We start from the raw sequence: 21,148 nt of genomic DNA, 5'->3' as shown, positions 1-21,148 counted from the left end.
AAGGAAAACTACTTGCAAAGTTCATATAAGCAACTACAGTCATAAACAACAACAACAGCAACAACAGTCAATAAAAAAGGTGATTTTAAAAATCAATTTAATTTATTTGGTCGACAGTACCCATATATAACAAGTATAAGATAATTGTACCACAGGCAATTTAAAATTGCGCAAAGTTATTTTATCACATGATCGGAGACAAGTCAAAGATGTAGCTTATTAATAAAGAATTTCAATCTAGCCTGATAGCCTTCCATCCTTGGAAGAGAGAAAATATTTCTACATATACCCCTGACATGCAATTAATAATAAGATACCAAATCCCTTAAATTGTGTGCAAGATAAACAATATAATTTTAATTTACCAATTTAAGCGAGGAGGTGGGACAAAGATTGATTTCTACAAGTTGAATTGATGGCAAACAATAGGCTATAATATTTTCAGCTAATCCATCCCGAGATCAAGTTATCATCTCAATCAAAATCTGACTCATACTCATACACAAAACTCATCCATCTGAATTACGTCCGAAGTGTTTCTCTGCTTTCCATCAGTTTTTGGGGTAGCTTGCTGGATATGATTTTAGATCTGGAAGAAAGTATTCTGAAATAGACCAGCGTGCTACTCAGAAAATAGCAAGCAAATGTGACCAAATGCGACTTCCTATTTCATGCTACAGAAATCCGGATAAACTCTGGTTCCATAGTCTACAGGTTCTAAAAGGATTTTTTTATTATTCAGTTGTGCTTAATCCTTCACGCTCGGAACTGAGATTCATATCACAGTCAATCCCATTATTTATCTAGCTAAAACTGCAGACCTAATCGTTTTCACCACAACAGCATCTAGGTCACGGACCTCATTAAATCGTCAATATATTTTAAAACGAATTTCAGTTTAATTCCTTTTCATTTGACTGTATAGCAGAATAAATTGTGAGGGACAAATGAGCATTATGTTAAAATCTTGTAATACAGTGGAATCCAACACTGAAAACCAACACTGCAGGACCGAAAAGATTGCTTGACTATAAACAAGGTTGACTTTACCAAATATCAATGGAGCGCACTTAGGTAAAGGACATAAATCTGAGACAAACAAGAGGTGTTGACTTTAAAAGTGTTGACTTTATCCGGATTCCACTGTAACTGGAAATGAGAAAACAAACATGAGTGAAGTTTTTAAAATAATTAAAATAGATTCAGGAAACATCTCTCTCTCTCTCTTTCTCTCTCTCGCACTGTGTCTCTCTCTCTCGCTCTGTGTGTCTCTCTCTCTCTGTGTTTGTCATTACGAACACACATTCATACTCTTTCTTTCATTACTGTGAGTTATTGAATTTGTATATTTCCCAATAATCAAATATCTCGCAAAGGGTAACGCAACAGAACCATCTTTAATATAATACAAGTCAAAACAGAAACAGCTGTATTTACAGTATTGTGGATTTCTGTCACAACAAATAACAAATAACAAATAAATAAACAAAAAGATTATGACAATAAATGAAAAATAAATGAGTATCCACACAGCAATCAATATCCCTCATTTAAAAAAAAATAATTGAAAAAGTATATTCATGTAATCCTATTCATTGAACTGGTTTCACAGGAAAACAGACGGTACGAATCAGTAAGACTGTTACAAACTTGTTAAGAATAATGATTTTTATATATTCTTTCCAGATCCTTGGCTGTCGGTCACTTATTCCCATTCAATGACAAGGGAAATAAATGGAAATTAATAAAAAAAATGATTATCTCAATCTGACCAAAATAAAATCACATATTACATTCATGCAAATTAATGATTTGTTTTATTTTGGGAAACTTAGAATTGAGCAAATTAATTATGGGAAAAGCAAAACTTTATGGACTATAAACTGAATGATGCAGTGATCGCGATACATAATATTTGATGCGTAAATAATAGTTTCTATTCTACTTTGTTAAACCTTTATTTTATAGAAGCCTCTACCTTAATTGACCAAAAATAATGAACAAAAAGAGTCTAAAAAGAAAAAGAAAACTTGACCTGATTTGCTTCAATAAGTATGCATATATTTCGTTAATTGATTCACACAATAAGGTACATATCAATTAATCAAAATAATTTGTCATGTCATCAATTGTGACGGTGTATATACTGTTTTCATAGTAATTGAGAAATGAACAAGACTTTTAAATATATATATCTTACTAGCAGACTTACAGATTTGTCTCAAACCTATGACAATTAATTTATATCACTTATTTAAATATGCGGGGATTCTGTTTTTATCTTTGAACCCTGAAATCACGAAACTGAATTACTTTCAAATCATCGATTTTCCTCCATTATTTATCTGGTTGTTCTGCACACCTGTAGCAGTAACTGGTATGTAGCTTGGGCTTCAGTTGAAGTACCAGTACATAGAAGACTTGTCAACTTTTTAAATACAAAGTTCTGTAAATTTTGGGCGCAAATTGGTTTACATTTCTCTCCTGATTCAATCTTCTTGATCTAAATTCTAGAAATATTTAGGCAGTGACAATAGTACTCAATATTATTATTCAATATTGATATTGAATCTTCTCGCTCCCCTCACCAGAAACACAAAACTTGAATGAAATATCGGACATCAAAACTTGTTCATTTTCGAATTGGATTTATGTAATTTCTGCCTTCGAGAGGATTCCGGCTTGTGTGTGTACTTGAGATATCTAGTTGAGATTAGTTAGATACTTATCAGATTGGAGTGAACGACAAGATACAGTGATACAGTACAGCTAAGACTTAGATAGATCTGGTCATTTAACAAGTAAGAAGATGAGCTTAAACAGCAGTAGTAGGAAAGGTAGATCTGGCAGTGCCAGTACTAGTAGTGGCAGTAGTAGGAAAGAAAGCCCTGCACCGATGGGTACAAATAAGGCAAAAGCAAAAGCTGAGACTGAGACTTGCGGAAAATGTGAATATGTATGCAAAGAGATTGAGAAATGCTTACAGTGCGAGCTCTGTGACCAGTGGTTTCATACTTTGTGTGAAAAGATAGATGATGACACCTATCAACTGTTGAAGAAAGACTCAGAAAAAGAATGTCCGCTGCTGCATTACTACTGCTCTAAGTCCTGCAACAAAGTGGCCTCAAAGTTCTTGGGCAATTTCATGCAGCTTGAAAAGGAAGTAGATAAACTCAGGAAAAAAGTAGAAGACGTAGATAAAAGTGTGAATATCATTCAAAAAGGTGAATTCACAGAGGAGATGATAGAAATAGAGTGAAATCAACAGCAAAGGATGAGATAGAGGCCTACCCTATGTCTGAGGCGAGTGAGATTAAGGAGAGACTCAAGAGAAGTACAGAAGAAAAGTCAGATAGAGTAAGACAAGATATAAATGAAATGAGGAAAATCAATGAAACTGAGGAGAAGAAGCAGGCAATGGTGAAAAAGAACCTGGAACTAGAAGAGGAGAGAAATGAAAGGGCTAAGAGGGTGAAAAATGTAATTATGTATGGCATACCAGAAGCTAAAGATGGCGACAACAAGGAAGATATAAGAAAAGCCCAAATGGTACTCAAAGAGTTGCAGGTTCATGGAAACAAAGACAGCCTCAACCCTATAGAGCAAGTGATCAGATTGGGCAGAAGAGAAGATAGACCAAGACCCATGAAAATAAGTCTGATGTCAACGGATCAGCGTAACACTGCTCTTAGGAACAGCAAACAGTTGAAAGACCATAAACGGGAATGCTTACAAAAGGTGTATATTGGAGCAGACCAAACAATTATGCAAAGAGAGCAGGCCAAGGAGTTAAGAGAGGAGCTGAGGAGAAGACGAGAAGCAGGGGAAGATGTAGTCATATATAAGAAAAGGGTCATTTTCAGGGAGAAGTTTAGTGAACAAATAAGAAAGAGAGACAGCGATGTTGGAGGAAATGACTGGGATTGGGATGAGGAATGACTATATTGGAAACGTGTCAGTCCAATTGCCCAAAATGTTTCTGAGCAAGGACTCGAAGACAACAAGAAAATTCAAAAAAGAGAAGTACCAGTAAATGATAAGGAGGGGCAGCACGTGAATATGAAAAATACCCTGAAGTTCATGTACACGAACGCAGACAGTGTGATGAATAAGAGAGAGGAGCTAAAGGCTATGGCAGAAGAAGAAGATCCAGATGTAATAGCAATAACAGAAGCTAAGCCAAAGAATGCAACAACACACCCAACCATAGCAGAGTTAGGTATTGAGGGATACACTATAATAGCTAGCAGAGATTTTGAAACTTCCGGCAGAGGAGTATACTTATTGGTGAGAGAGAACCTCAAGGTTAACCCCATAGAGGAACTCACAGATCACGACTTTAGGGAGAGCGCTTGGTGCTCGATTGGAGTAACTGGACAAAGTCAGATACTAGTAGGAGTGATTTATCGGAGCCCAAATAGCACAGGAGAAAATAATGAGAGAATGTTGGAGATGATAAGGAGAGCATCACAAAAAAAGCATTCAGAGATAATTATTATGGGAGACTTCAACATGCCGGAACTGGAGTGGAAAGGGATGGACGAACCAAAAGAGGGAAGCCTGGAGGAAAGTTTCATAGAAACCATTGAAGATTGCTACCTACAACAGATAATAAAAGAACCCACGAGACAGAGAAAAAACCAAAAGCCCAACGTATTGGACTTGATATTGATGGAGGAAGAAAATGACATAATCGACCTAAGACTGAGCCACCCACTGGGAAAAAGCGACCATGCGACCATATTACTAAAACTGAGGGCGACATCAGAGACTGTAGATGAAAAACTGACACTCAGATATAGGAAGGCTGATCTAGAGAGTATGAAAGAGGAACTGGGGCATATCAAATGGGAGGAAATACTAATCGAGGACACCGTAGGAAACAACTGGAGTAGATTTACCAGAGTACTTAACCAATGCTTCGAGAAAAACATCCCGAAAAGCAGAGGGAACCGGGTTGGGAGAAGAAATCAACCTTGGATGACGCAGGAAGTGAGAGAGGCATTACGGAAGAAGAAGGCAGTAAATAGAAGATACTCTAGAAGCAAAAAGGAAGAGGATTGGGACAAATACAAAAGAGTGAGAAACGCAACTACTAAAATAGTCCGACAAGCGCATCAAAAGTATGAGAACAAGATAGCAGAGGAAACGAAAGAAAATCCTAAAGTATTCTGGAGTTATGTAAACAGTAAAATGAAGACAAGACAGGGAACCTGTGACATAAAAAAAGAAGATGGCACTTGGGCATCTGAAGATGAAGACAAGGCAGAGGTGCTAAATCTCTTCTTTGCAAGTGTCTTTACAGTGGAGAACCAGAAAAACTTGCCAGATATTGCTAAAACAAGTAATATAGATACTACACAATGGCCGATTACTGAAGAGAGAGTAATGAAGAGACTACAAAACCTAAAGGAGAGTAAATCACCTGGACCTGACAAACTTCATCCTTACATCCTAAAAAACTTAGCAGAGCAGCTAGTAGAACCCCTAACCAAGATATTTAACCAGTCGATGAAAGAAGGAAGACTACCAAGGGAATGGAAAGAAGCTAACGTCACAGCCATATTCAAGAAGGGAGACAGAAAAAATCCAGAAAACTACAGACCAGTGAGCCTGACATCTGTCGTCTGCAAGCTCATGGAACAGCTGATTAGAGAAGAAATGGTTGATCATATGACCAAGAACAAACTATTCAGCAAAGATCAACATGGTTTCATGGCGGGAAGGTCTACAGTAACAAACCTACTTGAAACAATGGATGACTGGACGAGAGACCTGGAATTAGGCAACAATTTAGATGTCATATACCTCGACTTCAGAAAGGCATTTGACAAAGTTCCACACTGGCGCCTAATCAGGAAATTGGAACAGTATCAAATTAATGATCAGACAATCAAATGGGTCCGAGATTTCCTCAAAGATAGAAGACAAAAAGTGATAGTGAATGGAACAGCATCAACAGAGAGACTGGTAACAAGTGGAGTTCCACAAGGAAGTGTACTGGGACCAGTTCTCTTCTTGATTTATATCAATGACTTGCCAGACAATCTATCATCTAAATGTAAAATCTTTGCCGATGATACTAAGCTCTATGGAGTAGCTAATACAGAAGAAGAAAGAAACACCTTACAACAAGATTTGAAAAAGCTTGAAGAATGGTCCGAAATATGGCAGATGGAGTTCAATGTAGATAAATGTGCAGTTCTTCACCTAGGAAAAAACAACAGAGAAGCAAACTATATAATGAAAGAAAAACCCCTGCAGAAATCCAATGGGGAAAAAGACCTAGGAGTATTTATTGATAGGAAGCTAAACTTCAAGAAGCAAATTAAAGATGTTCAATCTAAGGCTAGTAAAACACTCGGAATAGTGAAAAGAAATTTCAAGAATCTGAAAACAAAACACATGACTACCATCTACAAGACTATGGTTAGATCAAAGCTGGAATATGCTAACTGCATATGGTATCCGAAGTTTGAGGGAGACAAAGACAGTTTGGAAAGAGTGCAAAGGAGAGCAACAAAACTTATCACACACCTGAAAGACAAAACATACTGTGAGAGATTGAAAGAATTAAATCTCCCGACCTTAGATTACAGGAGAAGAAGGGGAGATATGATCCAAACATATAAAATAGTAAAGGGAATAGACAGGGTAGAGGCAGGATTCCTTAAACCAAACAAGAACATTCAGACACGAGGAAACAGCAAGAAACTGAAAAAAGAACGTTTTAAAACAAATGAAAGAAGGAACTTTTTTTCATCTAGAATTGTAAATAACTGGAATAAACTACAAGAAACCACAGTATCAGCAAAAAATTTGAATAAATTCAAAGCAGAGTTGGAGATAAGCAACACCCTAGGAAACAAGTTCAATTATAAAAATTGGTCCAATCATTAATAGATGAGGAGGAGCGAAGGAGACTACACCAAGTCTAAAAGCTCTATACAGAGGTATCCAGGTAGGTATCCAGGTAAATCTGTAATGTTAATTAAGATGTCATAATGGCGATAATGGTGGTTATGATGATAATGATGTGTTTTTCTGGGATAATAATAAATAATCAAAATTAAGAAAATTGCTGAAATTAAGGAAATCTTAAGGGAATGAGAACGTATAGCAGGAATTTCTTGATAAACTCTGAAGAACTGGCAGGTCTGAAAATGCTTAGCTATCACTGCCCTTTGGTGAAAAATATGAGACATGATGTCATTTAGACTTAGAATAAAACTGAATCCCACGTGTGAAGATTATTCAAATAGTTGGATCGATTTAAATGTCTAATACTGGAACAATGAATGAGTGTGAGAAATGATTAACCAACTAATGACAAAATAAAACAGACACAATGGGTACATAGCCAGGACTTTCCGACCAGGGGGTTGGCTGTCTCCAAGGAAGGCTGTCGATGCTGAAGGAAAAAAAAAGTGTAGAATACTCATTAAAAAGATGCCATCTTATTATATTTAGCTCAGTTTTCGAGAACTTTTTAACATTTCATACATGTAACTTTGAAGTTTAAAAAAAAAGTAATGTTTGCTGCATTATAACACAAATACATAATCTCTGTCAATCTCAATCTTTGACTTGGTCTTGCATGTTAACTCTCTCGAGTTCATATTCATAGAAATTCGAACAACTTTGTTTGATTTTCAATGAGGGTGAACTCAAGAGAGTTAAGGTAAATAGCACATAGATTTAAGTGCTGAAATTTCTGCATTTTTCAATGTATTTATTGTACAGTAAGTAAAGAAGAAACTAAATAAAAATAACTCACCAAATATGGACCATCCAAAACCTGCCAAAACACAGAGACATCTAATGGAAAACAATAGAGTTGAAGCACTACTGACAGCCAAGATGACACGGCAGGCAATGAGGGCAATGGCCAATGGACAAACACAGTAACCCAACACACATATGCTTTGAAAGAAAGATCTGTAAAAAAAATTATTTATAATGAAATAAGTATGCTTATTAATAAAAACATACAGAAACAAAAAAAAAACAAAAACAAAAGAATAATGAGTGACTGATAGGACACTGAAAAAGGAGAAGTCAACAGATATCTACTTGTGCAGATTAATTTAGTAAAAAGCATAATCATATCAAGTCTAATCCTCCTCTTCCTATGAGTTAATTAAATATTGAAAGAAGATGGTTAAGGGGATCCGCAGGTCTTGTGCAGTTCAAGATCCTGAGTTTCAGAAAAAAGAAAGAAAAAAAGATGAAAATGATTCTTGTGTAAAAATATCTTTAGAATCCATTTTCTTTGGTTTCAAAACAGAAAGGTGTCTAAAACTCCTAAAATTACCCTTGAAAAATGTAAAAGTTATGTAAAATATGAATAAAATGTTGAAAGTACCCCAACATTACCACTAAGCAACTATATTTTTCACTATCAGCTTGGTATCATTGGAACCATCTAAATCAAAACTAAACATTATCATTTCTATCTATCTATAAATAAACCCCTTGCGATTGTATTTGTGAAGTTCCCTTTAAAGCAAAGGATTTCCCCGGTTTGCATATTGTGTCACTTGATGGCATCGCAACTTGCCATTGGCCCAGTCCTTGCCAACCAGTAGAAAAGCCCCCTTTCCTTTTTGTTTATGTCTACATTGCATTCTTGAAGTGAATGAATGCCTTAAGCCTATCTCTCGAAGTTTTGATGACTATACGCTACATTCATATACTTTGTTTTATGATTACAGGGGGATAAACGGTTTATATTATTCACAAATTGGGACTCAGCATTATGTCAAAATTGATTTATCATAATCGGTATGTGGTTATAAAGTTTTTCATAGAAAACAAAAATCAAAGATAATTCACTTACATATTTCCACCGAGAAGTTTACTATTGAGGGTTACGACAGAAGCTCCAACCCAGTAAATCACAAACACTTCAGCAAATTGGGGCCCTCCATCATTTTCACCCATCATATTGAGTTCATCTGTGGAACCCTGTAGCATTCTGGGTGATGGATGATTACAAGTTTACTAATTAAAGGATACAAAAAAGTTTTGTTCGGTAAAATTATTTTTTTTTTAAATTTCACTTTTCTTTTACTACACATGATGAGTAATGACACCAAAAAAGGCCAAAATTTATTCTAAATATAATCTGACGGAGCAAAGAAATCATTACCTTGAAAAAAAAACTGACAAAGGGTAAAGTAAAGAGGATGGAAAATAGTCAAACTCGGTGATTGTTACAATAATTAACCAAGAAGCAATAATTTGAAATCTTGAACAAAAAAAAAAATAATCTGAAGGTTAGTTTTAAAAATCAAAACAAGGAATTTATTATTGTATAAACCAACGAATCTATGAGGAGCACAATTTACCGCTAAGGGAGTTTGGTGGGGGGGGGGGGGGGGGGGGGGTGGAATCAACCAAAAAGATAGTGGTAATCTTTTTAGAAATCATAAATACATGAAAACAAATGTCTTTTCGAAACAAGATGAAACCCACCTAGAGAAATTCCCTCCGACACATATAAATATACAATATGTATCTAATCACTCAATCCATATTTTGATTTCTTGAATAATACCCGTATGCATCATAATTATTACCCACTGACTGCCCAAGGTGAAATGAATGGATTCAAAGTTTATTTTTAAAGAAGGAGAAAGTTAAAGAATAACTGACAATACTCACATTGCCATGAATGTGCATAGCACCAATGGTCCCCAAAGATCCCCTGAAAAATAACAAGAGTATATATTTGATACACATTTGAACAATTTGAGGAAAATAAAAAAATATTATAATAATATTACAGTATTTGTTGTCTTAAACAGTTATTGCTCAGGCTTCCAAAGTCTGTAGCCCCATATCATCTCACAGTAGATAAGAGATTGCCAGGAATAGCCTCTCTTGACAGAAAACATAGCATAATGTTTTCTTAAATTACTGGTAAGTCACATATAGAAATACAACAAATGCTCACTGTGTTTATGTCCAAAGATATTGATATCAATGACAGCACTGCGTAATGAATATTAATAGAATTGTCATATTACTTTACTTAGCAGCTGACATTAAGGCAAATACGTTACATTAAGCATATATCTGAGAAGGCATTGCATTGAGTATTCTTTAAGTATTAAAAAAATAGCCCTTGTTTTCTGAAAAGTTATAAGTCGATTGGTATGTGCATTCAATTCAATTCAATTCAAATATTTATTTATTGTCGGCATTTTAAAAATGTTTCATAGATAATGTAGTCAGGCTAATAGAAGCCTTTGACCCACACAGGTTATAACACATAGTGCATAAAAATACATAGTAATACATTTTCCTTTAAAACATTCCCTCATCAAGATTCCAATCATGACACACAAAGAAAAGTAACATATATATTATATATATATATATATATATATTATATATATATATATATAATATATATATATATATATATATATATATTATATATATAATATATATAATGTTACAGTTAATTATTAAAGTATTAGATTAATTACAAATATTACATTTGCATGGCTGGCCATTCCATGAGAGGATATGATTTTTGAAAACATTAAAATTTGAAAGTTTCCTGATGTGCTCGGGAAGTTCATTCCAAAGCACAGCAGCAGAATATCTGAAAGATCTTTTGCCATAAGACGTTGTTCTGACCCTTGGAATATCAAGGAGGTTTGAATATCTAAAATTGTATCTGTTATTTTTCAAAATGACCATATCAGATAGACAAGGAGGAGCAATTTTGTATAAAATTTTAAACGTTTCCAAAGCAATTGTTCTCATTCGTCTTATTTGTAGGGAGGGGACTTTGGCCTTTGAAAGTAATTGGTCGTAGGATCCTTTGTCATCTTCATAAATAAAACGCAGTGCTCTTTCTTGTATCTTTTCAAGTTTATCACAATTTGTTTTAGAACAGAAATGCCAAGCTAGTGGACAGAAATTGAAATTTGACAATACAAAAGAGTGAAATATTGTTAACTTGTTCAATTTTGAAAGGTATTTTCCAAGCCTTTTTAAGACATTTAATTGCAGAGAAGCTTTACGGCAGATGGTTTTAATGTGTAAATTAAATTTTAGTTGGTAGTCTATGTCGATCCCTAGGAATTTTACAATTTCTTCACATGTAGTACTTGCAGTTCCTATATTGAACGTGGGTTTCTTTGTGTGTGTTTTTGTACCTACTGCAATTGCCTGGAATTTGTCCGGGTTTGCTTGCATGCAATTTATTTCGAACCACTTGATAAGAATTTCGCTTTCATTTTCAATAGTTTTTAAAAGCATATCGAAATTTGAATGAGAATATGACAGGGTATTATCGTCAGCATAATTATATAATTTTCCCTCTCTGATAAAGTAAAATATATCATTTATGAAAATGTTAAAAAGTAATGGTCCAAGAATTGATCCTTGTGGAACGCCTTTTTTAATGCCTGCCCACTCGCTCACAGCATCCTCTAATTTTATTTGTTGTTTTCTCCCGCTCAAGTAATTGTCAATTAGATAAAAAGCTTTTTGTTCTAGCCCATAGGCAGCTAGTTTAGCAATAAGAATGTTGTGAGGCAAGCAGTCAAAAGCCTTCGAAAGGTCCATGAGGATTGCAGCGACATATTTGTTATTGTCTAATGCCTATTTCCAATCTTCAATTCAACGCAAAAGTGTTGTTTGGCAACCATGGCCTTTACGAAAAGCACACAAGTAGTGATTAAAGTCATCGAAATATATTGATAATTGCTGAAATATAATTTTTTCAAATACTTTGGAAACAACAGGTAGAATGATAACAGGAGGATAGTTTTTCACATTTAGAGGATCTTGTTTTTTATATAAAGGCGTGACTTGTGCTAATTTCAATTGATCAGGAAACACACCAAAAGAAATTGATTTGTTAATTAGATTCGTTATTGGTTCAGCCAGCACGGGGGAGCCAGCTTTAAGAAGTCTGGCCGGAAATTTGTCAAAACCAGTTGCTTTCTTAATATTGATATTGTTGATAACTTTCTGGATAGTGTGTGAATCAGTTTCTTTGAATTCAAATTTCGGAAGGTCAGGTAAGTTTTCTTTGATGGATTTGATGCTTGGGTGAGTTTCTTGATCAAAAACAACGTCTTTACCAATGTCATTTGCAACATTTACAAAGAAAGAGTTAAAATTGTTACAGATATCACCAACATTATTCAATATCTTATCACCATCTTGAAGTACAATCTTTTGTTGATCTTTGTTGTGCTTCTTCGATAAGAATGGTTTGACCGTTGGCCAGAAATCTTTTGACTTCTGTCCTCCGGTGCACCTTTCTAAGAAGTAACGTTTAATTGAACTTCTTTTTAATTTTACCACATAATTTCGTTGTTCTTTATAACTTTCCCATGATATTTTTGTTTTTTCTTTCAAGTATTTGTTATGAAGCATTCTTTTTCTGTATATAGCTTTTCTTAATTCACTGTTCATGTATGGTACTGGCTTCCTTAGTGGGTATCTAGTTTTGAAAGGGGCATGTTTATTTGAGATTAAAATTACTTTATCGATAAATTCTCCATATTCAGTATTTACGTCGTTTTCTGAATTACTGGTTTTGGTTAGAACAGAATGCAAATCTTCCTGAAAACCTTTCTCGCAAAAGGTCCTAAAGCTGCTATAACATATTTTGTTTTTCTTAATTTGTGGAACATTATGTTTAATATAAGTGGAAATCATATTATGACAGTCACTGACGCCTGTTGAAAAATTTAGAGGTTTAGAAAATAAATGGGGTTTGTTGGTGAGCATAACATCAATTAAAGACGGTTTGCAGTTCTTTTTAAAACATGTTGGTTTACATACAATATTTTCTAAGTTAAAAACATCACATATATCACATAGAGTTTTTGATTTGTTTTCACAGTTCATATCGTAATTTAGGTTGCCAACTATCAACAGATTATCATTATGTTTGACGCCTTTGTCTATCATGGGACTGACTTGTTTGTAAAATATCTCGTCCTTTGTTGATGGTGGTCTGTAGATGGAATATATAATCCATTTAGCATCGCCTAGATTTATTTCATGGACGATGCCCTCTATGTTGGGTGATTCTATGTCCGGTCTTCTTCTGGTTGCAATGTCAGATCTTATCCATGTTGCTATTCCTCCACCCTTGCTGTTTCTGTCGTGACGTTCAAATCTGAAGCCCTCAACTGCAAACAATGAGTCTAGAAAGGTTGAATCAATTTTAGTTTCAGAAATGATAAGCCTGTCCACCAGATTGTCCAAAAGTAATGGTTGAATTTCGTCGAATTTGTTTCGTAGACTATTTATATTCAGATGGCATATTCGAAAATTGTGAGGATGAGATTTTCTTTCTCTCCTTAATTCTTTAGCTATGCAATGTGTATTGTTTTTTCCAAGATCAGCTATCTCCTCAGTCTTATTTTGGCATGATTGAGTGTTGATATTAGCAACACGTTGATTGTTTTTGTTGTAAGATGTGTCATTTATTGTTTTTGATTGGTTTTCCGTTTGCACTTGAGTCGAAATGGGGACGTTAATTAATGCGTGAGGAGGTCGAAGAAAGGGACGGTTTCGAGACATCAGTTCACCGATTTCAGTTGTGTGTTGTTTATCTTGCTGTTGTTTACTGTCTCTGTGGTCGTTCTGGAAATAATTGGAATGTGATATTGGTGAGTTGTCGTAAGGTGCGTTTTTAGTCAATGAATTGTCTCGTAGTATAGGTGTCAGTGTTGGTGGGGGTCTTGGTGGGTGGTGATAGGGGGCAGGCCGATGACCAGTTCTCACGATAATTGGTCTCTGTTTTCGTCTTCCACCTCGCAACTTCTTATAAAAATATTTTTGAATAAAACAGTCACTGTTTGAAAAGGGTTCACGACAAATAGTTCTGTGATATAAAAATTGATTCGTGAATAAAATTTCCAAAATTGATAATAATAATAGGGCCTGGTGAGCACTTGTCAAGATAAAATCCATTTTAAATATGAAGACGTAAAGTAGAAAATCACGTAAAATCACAAAAAATCCTAGACAAAGTCTAACAAAAGTGGTATATTTTAAAAGTCCGTTAGATAACAATTCTTGGGATATAAAAATGTAGATTAAAACTGTATAGAATCCAAGAAAATCCACAAAAACACGACATATAAACAACAGCGTACAACACACGTCTTGCCTGTTAGGCAGCTACACACACAGTGCATAGATTGGGCGATATTCCATCATAAAAGTGCCACATTAATCTTCAATTATGAAACCATCACAGCCTCGGATTGGACTGGATCATTTCAAAATGAAAATTTATTACTCACATTCCTTCAGCAATAATTTGCTTTGTTTGGGTATCAGTACATGTGCAAATTTGTTCCCAACAGCTCTTAAGTCCCTCATCTGTGGTTATCAAAATAGGGAGGTTAAAAGATGGCAAATTATTATTATTTTTTTTAAGAAGAAAAAAAAAAGAAAAATAGATCAAATTTTTTTAACGAAACTATAAACAATAACAATCAAACAAATTTTTTTTAAAAAGACAACAACAAGACCGTTAAGAACATTAACAATGATAACAGCAGCATTATATCAATATTATTTGTGGGTTTTTTTTTTTTTTTGTTTAAAAATGGGACTTTTAATAAACACACACTAATTGTATTTAAATTGTACACACTCTCACTAGATTCTCAAAAGGAAAAATATTTTCTTTTAACTGATGAAAATAGATATGATTATTGTTTGAAGAATGCTGTAAAAACATGTGGCAAGAACTTATTTTTACAACCTGCTTCGAGCAGTAATCATATCTAATTTCATCTCTAATAGAATATCAATATCAGAGATAATTTCTTTTCCAGAATAAATAATAAAAAGAGGACATATACTAAGGAAAAAGAAACAAAACAAATAAACAAGATTGTAAATGAACTGGCTCCCATGGAATAATCTTGGATTTGAGTCCCCCTCTGAACAGCGGATAGTTGAGTCGTTGGAAAAGGTTCTTCACTTATAATTCTCTCATCATACTCAGGTGTAGAGTGAGTACCTAGCTATTATCAGTGTTGTTTCTATCCGAAAAAAAATAAAATTGTAGTATCACCTTATATGCATATCTCGTCCTACATGTTAAATGATACGCTATATAAGAGCTCAATTTTTTAGATGCTTAATCACAAAAACAATGCTGGTACAATCAAGAGAAGTTTTCGTCAGATGGCCAAATTAGAAATTGTATTCGGTTAACAAGGGGAAAAAAAAGTCATCTCCTTGCAAAAAAAACAAAAACAGCTTAAATCTCAGAATTTATATGCTCTCATACGTTAAATTAATCAGCTCTTCCATTCTATTGTATAAGCCAGTGCCAGAATCAGGTGTGCCATTATAGTAATGCACATCAGCTCATGTCTGTCTTGTAATCAATTCATTTGAACATCTAGACCCTCAACCAAATGTAATTTGCTTTTTTGGAAACGACAATTTTTATATCTAATCAAGAGAATTTAAAGATTGATAATTATTTTGCCTGAAATTTATGATAAACCAACTTGTGTGCAGAAATAACTATGGCGACTTGCCATTATCAAATGAATTGTTATCAGATCAGAACAGAGAGGAAAATGTTGTAAACTTGTTTAAAGTCTATTTGTGTCATGGTCTTGAACATATTATCACAATAGATGGAAACATTGCTAAGAAAATGAAACAGATTTATAGATAAAGAAGACTTTATTGCAGATTTTTGGATCCAGCTTCAGACCACAAGATCAAATTTAATATTTTTCTTTTTGTATAATGATTTCACGTTTTTTATGGCAATGCCCTATACAACGTAAGCTAGATCAAATTCGCATGTCAATTCTTGTAACAGCTACTTCTGCAATCATAGTTATCAAAAAAAAACAAAAAATACAACTAAATCTCTCCATACCACAGTCTGCCTGATGGGCTCATCAAGGGTGGAGAGTTCATCATCTGATTTGGCTATCCCAGGGACATCAATGTCTCCTTCCAAGGAAACGTTAACCTGAAAATGTCATTGACAAAAATATTAATATTTACAGCATGCAATCAGTTAAAAAAGAAAAAGAAAAAAAAATCATGACAAGGAAAATTTCCCACCTTATTTCTTCCTCAGTCAACAATAAAAAGGCAATATTCTATATAAGAGATTTTTCAAAATCCGAATCCAGTGATATCAACAACTTTGTTTTGTTTCTCTAAAAGGGTTAATTTTGAATCTTCCTGACTTTCCCTAGGCACAATCTGATATTGAGCAGCATCAATTTACACCATTGACTAAGAAGTTTCACTATTGATCATCAATACTTAGAAATAATGATTAATAATTGTAGGCACATACACTTCATTGGAACTGCTCTATGCAAAACTATTCGAAAAGAGTGGTGTACCATTTAATGGATTATGCAGATGAACATTCTAATCGGTACAACCTATCAAAAGCTATACACATCTATATTATGGTGGCTATAACAATAGTATAGGATTTTCCTTCATTTATTTGTCTAAAATTCTGTCCAATCAAATCAAAGACAACTGTAACGTACTCCGATCATAGTTTACATCATACCAAAAAATTTCAGTCAATACTGTGATGCATATATTTCTGCCGTCTTAAGGAAAAAGACAGTATGTGGCCTTTTATTCCAAGTAAAAATACAGTCTTTTTCCTTACGACGGCAGATTTGGTGCTAAATACATAAGCACAGTCATCAACTTCTTTATGGCCTCAATTCCTATAAATCATGAATTCAAACTTCAACCATGCAGTGTACAAAAAAAAAAGTGTATCTATGGAAATCCAGAAAGCATGTGTAATGATAATTTATATTTAATATATGATGAAAACAGGGAAAGTAATGGTAAAGGTTAGAATTAGCAGTCAAGAGACAGACAACACAGATTCATCTTAATTTTAAAGCAAAATAATTCACGACCGAACTACCAATGGTAGTACCATCAATCTAAAACAAAAGCAACTCAGGATAGAACACACAGCAAGGGAAGTCTACTTGTTGTTTGTATTTTTAGAGGGTTTTTATGCGCTTGTGACACATTTAGGTTATTTTGTAAAAAGGAACAAAATTAAAACTATAATAAAAGTATAAAGGTAACAAAGGTACCCAAGAAAAAGTAAGAAAGACAAAGGGGAATAGTTCAAATATGAAGCAGATGTAGATTCCATGAGCATATTCAGTGTACTTAGTTTGAGATCACACAAAAGCCTCACCCAGACTCTACCGCAAAGAGGAATACTGTAGGAACGTATTTATTATTATGTTTCAATATGTTCCACACAGCGTACACAACAACAACAGTTTAGTTGAGACGGTATCCCGTTCCTGACACCTGCTGACCCGGTCACGGTGAGCGGTCAATCACCGAGAGGAATTTACCTAACGGGGATTGCCGTTTCACTCAATTTAACAATGTTTTGTTTTATTGTCTGTTAGACACCCATATTGAATGAGTTGAAATATCACTACTTGGTATAAAAGTTTATATTTTCTACTTTTACTGTGTGTTTTTTATTTTTTCATAGTATTACTAGATTTCTCAATATAAGTTATCAATGAACGGTAACAAATTACACAAAAAATATAGCGGGTGCAACATTTCAAAAATTAGAGAAAAAAAAACGTTGCTATGGATTTGTCTGAATTTTATGTATTATAAAGACAAGATGTAAATACTTCTCCTCACAAAAAACGTATTTTTCCTCAACAAAAATATATCTGCTACGAGCATTCAAACTCGTCAGTGTAGTTTGGGGCTGGTCTTTAACTGCATTGCGTTGATGACAAATCGCATTTTATTCATATCATTGATAATGTCGGATGCTCTTTTTTTCCAATTTTGCTGTTGTTTGGTGACAGGTCTCTGTGCCTTGTTCTCCAAGAAGTCTAAGTCCAAACTTATATTGAGTGATGTGTGGTATGCACTGGTACTCAAGGAGGTGTTGTTTTGGGATTATTTTGTTTGGAAAATATTTTCTGTATGTATCCGTGTAATGTTTTATTGCACTTTGAATATATTGGATTGTGTCTGCTTTGATCGATTTTGTGTGTGAAATAAAGTTGTGCACATGACTATAGGCCTTGTTTATATTGTCGAAAATTAATACAATACTGCATGCGTCGTCAATGATGAGTGGGTCGTGGGTGCAGTTCTTTGTTTGTTGGATAATTGTTTTCTTGTAAGTATTTGTGGCCGTGGTTGCCAATGAATGATCTGCTATGGTAAGCCTGTTGTGTAATGCGGTATTCTGTCCAATTCAGAGGCAATAGGACCATCCCAGAGGGTGAGTGGCTCGTGCATGAGATTTGAAAGTCTCTCCTGCGTTTTGGAGTTTGTTGTTATATTCTACTCTGTCGATATCAAACATGCAAGTGCAACCCGTTTCAAGGTTGATTTATTTATTATTAACGTCTTGGCAATGAGCAAATACAAAGAAGCTAATGAGTCGTGTGTTCAATGTGCTTTATAATGTGTACTTTTTACACATAAATTATGAGTGTGCTCCTTGCTTGTCCAATGTCGTGTCAGTCCCATAGACTAAAAGAATGTCATTAGAATAATTTGAACATTTAAATGGTTTCTTGCGGGCACGTTTCTCTTTCTGTGTTAAACAAATCATACCACATGTCCTACATAATGAATTCACTGCTTGGTTATGACTTGCAATTGTGTGGTCCATGCTGTAAGAGAAAATTCAAAATTGACTGAGCGATGTAAGCAATGATATAGTGAATTAATGAATAAAATGAGTTTTAAAACACTCTGTATTACTTCTCATATCCATGCATACATAACAGCATACATAAAATTTGGAAAAAGAAAAACCAAATACTTCACCCAATTTGGTGAAAGAAAGGGGGTGGGGGGGAGGGGGGGGGGCAGGAAAATTCTAACAAGCAGTTGAGCTAAGTTGAGGCCCAACACACACTGTCATTTAAAATTAAACATTAGCAAGATAATTCAAATTATGCAATTTAAAAATCAAATTAACTCATCATTGAAAAAAATAAAAAATAAAAATATAATTAACAATAAAACTGCAGCGAAATATTACGTTTCAAGAACAAGGCTAAAGAGGTAATATCATTATTACTGACCTACCGCGGAAAAATAATCATTACAAAATAATGAAAACTGAAGAGTAAATGAAACTTACCTCATTTCGTAGTAAAACTTGTGCCTTGTGAATCACACCAAAAAAAATTTGAAGTTTATAGCAACGTTTTTTTAGAATCCTGAGGTAATTACAAGTAATTTTATTTAAATGTTATAGAAAAATATGTGAATTTGAATCACGGCTTGTGGAATAAGTACTGGAGATATTGAAATAAAAATTGGACCGATGGAAAGAGGAGGTCTGCGAGAATTCTTTGCATTTGGGTGGAATTGCATCGTCACAAAGATCGTGAGGTTAATTGGTACGGAAATCATCCATTGGTATCACCCAATGCACGTCAAATCTACGTTCTGGGAATTGATATCGGCTGACCGCTGTTGACCCCGGTTACCTGTCGGGTGAGGTTACGTCGGCGCTCGGAACAGCGGGAAACTAAACGGTCAGATTTATAGTGCAGTTTAGACGCCGTGTCCAGTTTGTTGTTGTTTGGCTATTAAGTTGTTGTTGTGAATCGTGAATTGTTCTCATGCTGGGTAACCTTGGGTGTCATGGTGAGTTCCATTCACTGTTGTGTGTTGTTTCTTCCCGTGAGTTTGTGACGTCACAAGGGGTATAAAAACGGGGTTGCCTTCATTTTACAAGCTCTTTTTACTACGAAACGGATAATGAAATTCGAGTGTTGACTCTGTTTCTTCTACCGGACGAACATACCCGGACTAATCGCGTAACTGCCCACTTCGGTGGAGATACATGCCTCGTGCATATTATTATTTATTTTATTTTCTCATCGTGAATGAGATGTAAACAGAGAGATCATTTTGATTTACAAAGGAAGAAAACCACTTGACTGTTTCCCTCTCAGAAAGTGATTCTGCCAAGTATCAGGAAAAACTAAGCAACCCAATTCCAAGACAATCAATGACAAAATGCAACTCGGTGGAGACCTCCGAAAGCTCCTTTGTTGACGTCCCCACGGTGGGCAGGAGTGGAGTACACGTAACAGTGAACAGTGTTAGTAATAAATAGTAACACTGTCCCTAAGCCCTAAGTACACTTGCTGTGTTTTCTCTCTCCTTATAACTTTATATCTGTGTTTTTCGACAGCTTTCGGAAAGTCTCCCGTCTCTCTCAGTGTAATTTGTTATGTGAGTGAGTGTGAGTGTGATTGTGATCAGTTGGACTTGGGGTTTGGGTCGTGTGTAGTGTAGAAATTAGAATTAGAAAGTGACAGTGGAGTGAGTGGCGGCAGTTATCTAGTGGCAATTGAATAAAGCTAGGAAATCTCGCCTGGTATGAAGAAGGAAACAATGATACAGTAGTGTTAAGTGACAATCCATTAGAGAGCTTTAAGTTTAAGTGTAACTCGAGTAATAAACAATACAAACAAATCTTATACTGTAAATTTACCTCATCATGAAACTCCACGTCAGCCATGTTTAATGTTTGTTGACACAACCGACTGTTCTTGTCTCTTTCCGCTGAAGAATATGTCCGTTGTTGATCTTGTTCCGTACTCATTTTTCGTAGTAGTAGTAGTAGTAGTAGTAGTAGTAGTAGTAGTAGTAGTAGTAGTAGTAGTAGTAGTAGTAGTAGTAGTAGTAGTAGTAGTTGTTGTTGTTGTTGTTGTTGTTTTGTTGTTGTTGTTGTAGTAGTAGTAGTAGTAGTAGTAGTAGTAGTAGTAGTAGTAGTAGTAGTAGTAGTTGTTGTTGTTGTTTTGTTGTAGTAGTAGTAGTAGTAGTAGTAGTAGTAGTAGTAGTAGTAGTAGTAGTAGTAGTAGTAGTAGTAGTAGTAGTCGTAGTAGTCGTAGTTGTAGTAGTGCGGCTATGTGGTGCTATGACTATCGCTTTCGGATCGGAAGGTCCTGGGTTTGAGCCTCGCTCTGCGCGTAGTTGAGTCCTTGGAATAAGCTCTTTACTTACATTCTTTCACTGTACTCAGGTGTAAAATGAATGAATAACCGGCCGTTATAAGTGTTGTCTCTGTCAGAAAAATTGTAATATCGCCAAATAGTCGTCATGTCTC

The 21,148-nt window shown here is 34.8% G+C and overlaps 1 protein-coding gene across 1 annotated transcript; it reads right to left on the bottom strand.

The window, feature by feature from the left end:
• Positions 1-83: 83 nt before the first annotated feature.
• Positions 84-20,592, bottom strand: LOC144970886 (protein YIPF6-like). The gene is made up of 7 exons (XM_078911019.1): positions 20,534-20,592; positions 15,902-15,997; positions 14,292-14,370; positions 9,667-9,709; positions 8,840-8,977; positions 7,778-7,938; positions 84-7,411 (listed from the first exon to the last, which is right to left on the bottom strand). The coding sequence occupies exons 1-7, from the start codon at positions 20,558-20,560 to the stop codon at positions 7,281-7,283; spliced, it is 675 nt and encodes a 224-aa protein (XP_078767145.1). The 5' UTR covers positions 20,561-20,592; the 3' UTR covers positions 84-7,280.
• Between the last annotated feature and the right edge of the window lie 556 nt (positions 20,593-21,148).

The sequence above is a fragment of the Berghia stephanieae genome, chromosome 4, assembly GCF_034508935.2.
Source record: "Berghia stephanieae isolate SIO BIC M18660-M18661 chromosome 4, UCSD_Bste_1.3, whole genome shotgun sequence".
In the NCBI taxonomy this organism is placed as follows: Eukaryota; Metazoa; Mollusca; class Gastropoda; order Nudibranchia; family Aeolidiidae; genus Berghia; species Berghia stephanieae.
Note: the sequence above shows the minus strand (reverse complement) of the source record. Positions and strands in the feature narration are given on the sequence as shown.

What these genes read in the sequence shown, in the direction of transcription:
- LOC144970886 (XM_078911019.1), bottom strand. Translation starts at nt 20,560, where the DNA reads ATGGCTGACGTGGAGTTTCATGATGAG. An exon ending in ACGTGGAGTTTCATGATGAG is followed by an intron (nt 15,998 to 20,533) that starts GTAAATTTACAG and finishes TGACATTTTCAG; the next exon opens with GTTAACGTTTCCTTGGAAGG. An exon ending in CTATGCACATTCATGGCAAT is followed by an intron (nt 8,978 to 9,666) that starts GTGAGTATTGTC and finishes TCCATCACCCAG; the next exon opens with AATGCTACAGGGTTCCACAG.